The sequence below is a fragment of the Hesperophylax consimilis genome, chromosome 28 (genome assembly GCF_061612785.1).
Source record: "Hesperophylax consimilis isolate HC1 chromosome 28, BYU_Hcon_1.0, whole genome shotgun sequence".
In the NCBI taxonomy this organism is placed as follows: domain Eukaryota; kingdom Metazoa; phylum Arthropoda; class Insecta; order Trichoptera; family Limnephilidae; genus Hesperophylax; species Hesperophylax consimilis.
Window position 1 is genome coordinate 8546844 of NC_142863.1, and position 10179 is coordinate 8557022.

At 37.6% G+C, this 10179-nt stretch overlaps 1 protein-coding gene across 1 annotated transcript; it reads left to right on the top strand.

The window, feature by feature from the left end:
- Positions 1-1703: 1703 nt before the first annotated feature.
- LOC149410131 (uncharacterized) lies at positions 1704-10179 on the top strand. Its single transcript, XM_089648559.1, has 5 exons — positions 1704-2161; positions 2662-2746; positions 4221-4350; positions 6751-6928; positions 7864-10179. Exons 1-5 carry the CDS (start codon positions 1927-1929, stop codon positions 9576-9578), a joined length of 2343 nt encoding a protein of 780 aa, XP_089504685.1. The 5' UTR covers positions 1704-1926; the 3' UTR covers positions 9579-10179.

Below are 10179 nucleotides of genomic sequence, written 5' to 3' on the forward strand. Positions count from 1 at the left end.
AAAAAATGTTTTTCTCTGAATTTCTCCAGAATAAATTTTGATTAATCTCTAAATAGTAAAATAAAGTCGTTATCCGCGTCTGTCTGTTTGTGCGCTTAATTCTTCTTAACTACGCAACGGATTTTAATAGGGTTTCCACTATCATTTAGAGATATTCTTCCGGAAGTTTTATGCATATAATACTTGCATATTATATTTGGGGATCTGGTAGTGAGACAATTAAAGATGATAGATATTTCACATCATTTACTTTGAGTCAGTAGAGTTGCGCAGTTGAAATGACTCCGGATCCATCGACGAAGATGTCGCAGAAGGTGGATGTGATGTCGCAGATGTCGCAGGAATCTCAGCGAAGGTGTCGCAGGGTCTAGGCGCATAAGGAGCGCAGGCCAGGGATGATAGCCAGGTCGCTGATGTGATTCCGCGGAGTCCATGATAATTCTAGTCCGTGCAAAGCCGGGCATAGGCAAGTAGTTCCGGGTAACAGCGCGGTGGAGTATCGGTGGGGCGCGACGCGGGGGATCCGGCGCTGGCCGTAGCGGCCGGCCGCCTCAGTAGGCAGCAAGCATGCATCAAGCAGGCTCGGAAGTTGGTCACTGCTGATTGTTGATTGTAGAAATGCTAATTGATTACTGGCGGACTGCTAATTCATGGCTGGCGAATTCCTTCCCGCTGTCGCGGTGAAAAACGTTTCCGAACATTCTAGTTGCTATGGCAAACATTGCCAAACAAACGGCTGAAATTTCTAGAATGTTTCTATAAGCTCCTAGGTACCTTGGTGCTTGGCGTAGTGGGGTACCACTACATATATTTATAGAAAGTAGAGAAAAGTCGATGTTTTGTAATACGCGAATTTTTTTTTCGGACGTTTTTATAGCTAACACTGCCTAAACCTTATGAGATACATCAAAATCATGTACTGCGAAATTGTATATATTAAAAAGGCCTACAACAAAAGTTTTGTCCATATCCTAAGGATAGCAATTTCGTCAGCTAGTAAATTATAAATGCGATCTAAAATTGAAATTACTAAATGGTTAAAAAATTTCTATGACGTAGGTAACGCTAATAGTTGCTATACGTAATAATACGTCGCTGAAAGTAGTTTTACGGTTGCTAGATCAGCATTTATAAAATCGTAACTCTTCTGTTCCCAGAAACAGTTCTCCAACTCGTCGTGGAAGGAGATTATAAATAATTGGTTCTTTGTGATAAATCAGGGATTTATTAATACTTCGCGTATTACAATGGTGACTCGATAGTCGACCTAACTAGAAGCTGGCTAATTAAGATCTGAAACAGTAAGTTTGTCTGGGAGCATTCCCACTGGCCCTTGCGACTACTGGCCACTGGCTGCCATCTTGCGGACTTCCAAGCAAGCTCTATGCACTGCCCTCTGTGAGTACATTTGTGAAGCTCTTACTTACAGTAACTCAGTTGAGGCCAAAGTTAATTATGACGGTCAATAAAAAAAGGTTAATAACAAAATACCTCGAATGGGAATTCACTTCAATTATTATAAAGCCATCATCATAATTCATAGTATTCATAATATCCACGAAAATATATTTTTAAATTCCTTTAAACATTTACTGCATCCACAATCCAGAAAAAGTCGAATTACTAAGGAAATAACGGGTAATGTTATTTTTTGGCAACACTGAGATTAATTGTCAGAATATAATGTATAAACACAAATTTCATGTCAATAATATTGTTTAGTATGAGAGTGGTTTATTTATGTTTAGTATTTTAAGAGTTTGTGAGGCAAATTATTACTCAATTTAGTTTTTTGCCTTTTGCTAAGCAAGTTTGTTGTGGTAAGCAGTGAATGGCAGGTAATCTTGGAAAGCTCGAATCGGCAGGAGGCTCTAGGGGTTCTAATGTGGTTGGATTCATTCCAGCTGTCAATCTTTGGTTATTCCCATGCAGTATGAAAGTTCATTAATAAATGTAATTAAAATGCCGCAACATTGCATTGTACCCTTGTGCTCCACGAAATCGGATGAACATTCGTTTCCTGAAGATGAACAGTTAAGACAAAAGTGGATTGTGGCTATAGGAATGGATAATATTAAACTGACCAAAAATACTTGTATTTGCCACAAACATTTTGTCACATCAGACTATGAGATACCTCCGGTTTCTGTTAATGAAATTCGTAAGTATTGCCATTTGAGCCTAACGATATTTAATAGCAATATTAATTAGTAATTATTTACCTAAGTGCCGCACTTTTAGGCACAGATTATGGAAAATACACTTTGTTTCGACAATTACTACAATAAACAACCGTTTTCATGCACAAATGGGTGATTGGGTTCTTAGTTTAGGTTAATTACGTAATTTATGTGTATTTAGAATGAAACGAAACTTTAGCAAACTTCAAAACCATTCTAAAAATATCCAAAATGACGGCAAAGGAATCGCTTTATAAGGGAAAATATGAACTTGGAACAAAAATGTAATTTTAATGTAATTTTACCATCTTTACTGATATAAATAGTTGTTTTCTGCAGTAATTAAGTTAAAGCGAAGCTTAGTTTCCACAATTTGTGCCTATTAACAGCACGGCGGTTAGGTAAACATTTACCTATAAATTTACAAATACGTCATATCCTCATTTTTTATTTACTTAATTACCTTCTTTCTATTTTACAGCTAAACCAAGACTCAAGAGGGATGCTGTACCCAGTCAATTTTACTGGAAATCTATGTTCGAGCAAACGCCAGAAGTCAAGATGAGGTGGAGCAAACATTATTTCTCATCTTATTCTGTTAAAAGTGCAAATATATTTATTTATTTATATATAATTTGTACATTTATTTATAACAATTACAGGTAATATAGCCTAAGACGTTATAATTGTACCATTTATGCAGTGTATATGCAATGCCAAAAATCTCGCAAATGCGCTATAGGATACAAAAAATAAATCTATTTTTTTATCTACCGCATTCAAAAAGCATGTAGCTCTCCCCACAGGTGAGTTCATAAATAAATTAGTGCGGCTTGCTCTACTATATAGAAGATTGTGATGACGTCCTCGAGAGTGAGACTCTGGTACAAAAAAATTTAATTGGGCCAGTATCTCATTATTAGATAAGTGACCGTTTATTAGTTGAAAAAAATATTTAAGCAAAGCAATACCTCTACGTGTCTCAAGGGACACATAGAGGTACACATTTATATAGGAAATAGTTGAGGTTATAAACAACTTACCTTACTAATAAGTCTTCGTTTTTACCAATTAATGATGTATTTTTATTTCCCAATTCCTTGTCACTCCAACCACTATAATATTTATTAATAATTAAAAAAAAAAACTATTACATAGCTGTCAAAATCGTATTACATTGCTGTCATGTCATGTAAATGATCTCCAACTACACTAGCGCCATCTGCTAAGAGAATTCCAGATTACCTGCCATTGGGTAATAACACTAATAACTATTTACCTAATTGCATTTACGGTTATAATCTAAGTTAGATAGAAGTTTTTCCTTCAAAGTCTACTGAAATTTCGACTTGAATCGAAATTCACAGTTTGTACAATAGAATCAGTTTAATCATTGTTCCAAACTATCTCTAACCAATTTGAACCATGCACAAATACATTCAAAAGTGTGCTCTTTAAAATGATTTGTATCTTCTTTAGGTAAAATAAAATATTTTAATAAATTTTTATGTACGACGATTAAAGATTCTCCCGGAAAAGTATGGCATTAAATATTTATTATAAGACTATAATATACTTATCTTTGTATACAAATAATGTCGATTTAATTTTCTAATGTTCGTATTCAATCCCTTGTATCGGCTTGTTTTTTCTTAAATTCAAGTAATAATTGTTGCGATATTGTGTTAAAACAAACGCAAATAAATAATATAACAATGAATTTAAATTTTCATGGCTAAAAGTATTATTGTAATTTTTTTGGGGTATTATGCCATATTCTGCTATGTACCTCCTTTAGTCAGTGTTTTGGACAGTGTCACAGGTATCCATCGTCACATTACAGTGTCATCCAGTCACATTTGCCCTGATGATGGACGCCGTAAACCTGTCCGAATTCTTCGCGAAAGAAATAGGAATTGCAACAAGGAATTGCAACAAGGGACTTTCAGGAAAAGCCTCACTCCTGCTGGTTTCGTTTTTGTTATTTTTGCTATGAATGGTGGCATTGCTCAATGTCTATAATCTTTTTAATTTCGCCAGTATCGCCAAGAAGAGGCGGCGGAATCCGGACTTGGATGCTGTGTTCGACGAGGAGGATAACCACCTCACCCAGGTGGGGAGACGCTCCGGGATGAAGTCCATTACAATCGGATCCTCGTCACTTCCTGCAGTAAGCTCTGTGTTCATTCATTTTGTTCAATCCAGAATGTGATACCAGAAGAGTGTTTCAACTTGTTTGAATCAGTGGCACTATGGCATCCACTGTTTGACATACAATGTTTTGAGACTAGAGTAAATTGAAGAGGGAAGGGTAGAGGAAGGTGCAAACATGTTTCTTTTGTTATCTCCCCTTTTTTACTTTATTCCTTTAACCGTAACCCGGTCCCTTTGATAAAGTTCACCAGGGTTGTCATTGGATATGTACAGAGATGTGCAAAATGGGTACCCAAAACCATTTGAAATGCAAAATGGAAATGGGTCAAAACTTTTCCATTTGAAAATGCAAAATGCAAAATGGTTTTTAGAAAATTATTTCAAATGCAAAATGCAAAATACCCATTTTCAAAATGCATTGAAAATGCAAAATGGTTTCTCAGGTCAAACAATCAAAATAATTATGGAATTTTTAAACAATTTTGTCATTTAATAATGGACATCAATGTAGAACAAACATATTACATGATGGTAAATCCAAAAACACCACGACTACGGATTATGAGACAAATGTTGCCAACGTAAAAACATAGAAACTGCTATCTAACATTTAATATTACAGCGTCATGGCCCCATGTTCAGTATTTGAATCAGTATTTTTTGTAATGGTATCACTCAATTGCCAGGGCTCCTACCAGGGAGCAACTTGACAAATGTAAATTATCTCTCATAGCGAGGTTGAGGACCGACTGATATTTGGGGCTTATGAAAAAAAAATGAGTGGAGAAAGTAGGAAGAATGTTGCAAAAAAGCATTTAATATGGAAAATGCATTGAGAAAAGCATTTAAAATGCAAAATGGTTTTTAGAAAAGCATTTAAAATGCAAAATACCCATTTTGCATTTTGCATTTCCATTTGAAATAAAGCACATCTCTGGATATGTAGCTAAGTCTCCTGGTTCCACAATGTGCCTTCCCAGGTATTTAAGCCTTGTTCCCACCAGGCCGGGGGGACATTGGCACTGTAGGTGAATTGAGTCTTCATCCTTTTCATATTCCATGCATCTATTGGTGTTTTCCAATCCCAGAAACTGTATGTGTCTCCTGAGATGGCAGTGTCCTGTTAGTAGTCCTACCACTTTGTCCACTGTCCATATTGAGTAGTTTCCTGGTTATTTTATATATATATTATTTTATATATATATATACAAGGTCGTTCATAGGTAATCCGAAAATAGTTTGCTTATTGCAATTCTCTTACCATTTGCCACGACCGACTTGGAATGTGAATTGGGGTTTTCAACTCTCACTATGATTAAATAAAAAAAAAAGAACGCCCGAGGACGATCGACGAAGAGATGAGATCCGCATTATCAACGATTGCTCCAAATTTTGATCGCCTGTGCTCGATTAAGGAGGCCCACATTTCTCATTGAATATCTTTTCATGTTATACGGATTTTAATAATAAATATTAAATGAACATTGCTTTTTTTCTTTGATGTACCTCTAAAATTTTTTGATTGGACCTTGAACACGAAAAGGTTACCGAACACTGGTCTAGGGCAGTATTCCCAAAGTGGTCCATATCGACCCCCTATTTCGACCCCCTATTTCGACCTGCAGAGGGTCCATGTCAATGAAAAAAAAATTGGGGGTACATGAGATGTAAAGTCAATTGGCACACACTTCTTGCCTCATTCACATTCATACATCGTCTCATACATACTCTTCTATTATTCTGACTCTTGACATGGCCAGACTCGAGTATCTGATTCACTTGATCGTGCCATGTCTTCCTCGGGCGTCCCCGACTTCTGCTACCATTCGCATTTGCATCATATATCCTCCATACACTCCTATCTTCGCTCATTCGCTCTACATGCCCAAACCATCTAAGCGTCCCTTTCTTAATCTTACTCATTACGCTTACATCAGCCTTGCACTCTTTGCGGATCTCCACATTCCTCACACGATCAAACATGGTTTTACCACACATACGCCTCAGGGATCTCACTTCAACAGCATTCAATCTACTTTCATCCTTTCTTTGCCAGTTCCATGCCTCACTTCCATACATCAGGGTAGGTACCAGCACTCCGTTGTGGACTGCTAACTTCGCTTCTTTGGACAATTTTTTTTAGCGCCAAAAATATTCTAGTGAAAATCTCGAAACGTTCACATTCAACTATCTGGCGAAGATTTTGTGGGGAATTAATTATTACAAAATTCCCTAGCAACCCCATGAATTTGAAATTATTGTGGGAAATCCTAGTACTGAGCAATTGAGATAGCAGGGGTCTATTCAAACCAAAAAAAATCCTCGTGGCTTTCGGGAAAAAAATAAGTTTGGGGACCTTTGGTTTAGGGTCTGGTCTTTTTATGTACTTTAATTGATTAGTTTGTTCTGTTAACAGGATGAGGGAAACAATCTCATGCCTCTCCCAATGAAGGAGGAGAACTTCCCTGAAGAAGAGCCGAGCATAGTGGGAAATGCAGAGAGAATGGACTGTACATACTCTAAAACAGATTTATCCACTACTTCAATACCTCAAGGACCCACCGATAAAGGAATTATACTTAAAAATATCAAAGGTTGTTATATTTTCAATTCTTAACCCTTAGTAAGGTCCCGGCAATCTAGCAATAATAAGGAAATATGGCGGATATACTCTTTGAAAGATGTAAGGGAAGTATTTATCGCCTGGCCCACTAACTATTAAACCTAAATCAACTGTTAATAATTTATTTTATTTTTTTTATTTTTATTTTTATTTTTTTTTCGTAGAAAGCAATCACTTTGTGAGGTAAGTTTTTAGATTCTCACGGCCAAAAGCCGCTCGTAGTGGATTGAAGCTGCCGGCACGGTATCGCTTCCAAGTAAATAAGCACAAACTCGACAACCAACATTTACACATCTTCGGATCTACCGGATCTGCCCCGATGATGGACACTGCAACGCTGTCCGAAACGTCGGCTAAAGAAGGAGTTAGCGCAACACGGCATAACACCCCAAAAACAAACAACAAAAATCACTTTGTGGTTTAACATTTTAATGAAATAAAAACAATATTTTTTGTTTAAAACCACGAATTTTTATTAATTTTAAGACCGACCGGCTTCGCTACACTCGAGCATCGTCAGGGTACAGAATTAAACTTAATAAATAATTATTAATAATTTGTTTAGAACTCAAATTTGAAGAAATGTTGCAATAATCTGTATTTAACCTCTAGGTGCCGGACCCCTGCATTTGCAAAATTGAAGAATCGTGCTCACGGTACGAGGCACTGCACTTCACACACATTACCTTTACTAGTAATACAAATAAAAATGTCACTTTATCAAGTATAGAATTGTCTACGTAGGTATTGGCATTAACAAAAATATCTTTTTATTTATTGTCGGCCCTTAACTCGAGTTAACAGACTCTTTGAGTTTTTGTAGTGAAAGCATTAAGACCCAGTTGTTCGAACCCCCATCATATTTAACACGGTCACAAATGAAGTGTTTATTTGTTATTATTACAGATTTATTACAGCAGCCCAACGTGAAGCAGACGAGGGACACAATAAATGAAATCAGCAGCCTGTTCCAGGCAAATGATCCTTTGCTGGACTTGTCCCAATTCAGGGTAGCCATAGACCAGATACAGAACACCCTGGACAACATGTCCCGTGACGAGCTCATTGCCTTCTGCAAGATGAAAATAGAAGAAGAAGTTAGGGGGAAAGTCGAAAAGATCCAACGGGAAAATCAAAACCGTTACCTGGAGGCCGCTCTTCTTGCTTCTGAGGCGGAGCTGTTAGCATTACAAACAAAAACTATTGAATTAAAATACGCATTCACAACCATCTACAAAGAATATAAGAAGGTAACTAGGCACAGTGCTCAGCCATCCATGTGTCTATATAATACGCATATAGATAATCCCGAATTTATTACCCTCGATCTCCCTGAGGTGCCGATTGTGCCGTTGAATTCAGAAGAAATACAAGAAATCCTTACTACAATCAATCGAGAAGACCTCACTTGCGATCAGAATTGTGTGCCAGAAATCCTTACGACAATCAATCAGAAAGACCTCACTTGCGATCAGAATTGTGTGCCCGAAATCCTTTCCACAACCAAGCAGGTAGACCTCACTTGCAATCAGAATTGTGTGCCCGAAATCCTTTCCACAACCAAGCAGGTAGACCTCACTTGCAATCAGAATTGTGTGCCAGAAATCCTTACGGCAAAGAATTGTGTGTCTCACAATAACCAACAACAACAACATACTGCAACTACCAATGCCACCACAACACACTACTACAATCCTCCAAAAGAAAATAGTCAAATTCAGCGTGACAGTTTTGATATCGAAGACAGAATTCCCCACGCCATCATCTCAAACTTTCCCAGTATTGTAACGCCCACTTGTTCCAAAGAGAAAATTCATTTACGCGCTCCGCAACCTCCGTTAAATTATTTCAAAGTATTAAAAGCCTTCCAGTCGATCGAGCCGACTCACCAAAAGAGGATCCCGAAACAGAAAGTGCCAAAATCTACAAGTAATGAAATGAATAATTGTTTTCCGAGGATCGTGTCCACCCAGTCGCTCGCTCCGCAGCTCAAAGTAGGCTGTGAATCTGCTAAAACTGCCGTCAATATGAATAATCTTCCTAATTCACCAGCATCAAATTTTACAGAGAAAACTCTTCAAGGCAGCGCCATATTGCACCCTCGAAAAAAGAGGCCAAACACCTCGGATACCGGGCCCGTGATGATTCCGCAGATATCCAGTGTTACGTCTTTAGGTAAGCCTGTACATGGAGCCGTCAAACACACAAATGCAGTACGGAAAGAAGTTTTGCAAAAGGTAAATGATCTTACCGACGATGCATCGAAAAAAGCGTCGAAGAATATTCCTCGTTTGATTTACCGATTTAAGACCAGCGCTGATTACGAGGATGGTAGCCTTAAAAAAAGTGTTGATTCGAAGAAAGTTTGGCCCATACAACATCCAAAAATTCCAGCCAGTCTGGATAAGGTTGCGCAGGTGAGGATAACATCAGAGGACAAGATGGCCGCCGACTCTAAAATGGTGACCTCCCCAGGAGGGGGGGAAGAGGGAGTGCCGCACACCACAATGTTAAAGTCGAAGATTGATGACATAAAAGTTACTTTAGCAAAAAAAAAGCCATGCAATACATTTCCACAAAATGATATGTTTACCTTTCGTAACTTTTTGAAATTGAAATAATATTCAAGGGTAAACTGAATCTGACAGTATACAGGTAACTCAGGCAATGTGATATCAATACTTAGTCTGCGAAAATAATTACTAGTGCTGGCTGCGTAAAAACTTTCACTACAAATGTCAAATCGGGTAAACAAAAGTTCGGTCTTGTTTACAAAATTGAATATATATTGTTACACTACTTAGTTACTCAGACACTTTTACAAATGTAATCATTTTTAGTGTCGCTACGCAATCTGATTTGATGGCGATTCGGTTAAAGATGAAAGATCCAACGCTGAAAAGTCGCACAATGAACTGCCCTGCAAACCGTTGCCTTTATCTAACTTTACTTTTGTACGCAGGTTCTGGTTAGTTCAATATGCGCTCTTCAGTGGTCAATTTACGCCTGATGTCGGTGGCTGTGTTGAAATCGCGTTTGGGTAACACCGAGGCGTAGTGTGTTCAATTCCTCGGCTGGCTATGTCCTCCATCACAATACAAGTAACATTTTCCGCTTACTGTGGTGGTACATAGTTGGAGAGTTTCAAATATTGTTAGGTTATTCGTAACCGGGAATGTTTGTCTTTTTTTAAAAAAAAATTTAATTAAATTATTCACAGTA

Coding starts and splice junctions, on each gene's coding strand:
- LOC149410131 (XM_089648559.1), top strand. CDS start 1,927: ATGCAGTATGAAAGTTCATTAATAAATGTAATTAAAATGCCGCAACAT. Junction 2,162..2,661: donor GGTTTCTGTTAATGAAATTC/GTAAGTATTGCC, acceptor TCTATTTTACAG/CTAAACCAAGACTCAAGAGG. Junction 6,929..7,863: donor TATACTTAAAAATATCAAAG/GTTGTTATATTT, acceptor TTATTATTACAG/ATTTATTACAGCAGCCCAAC.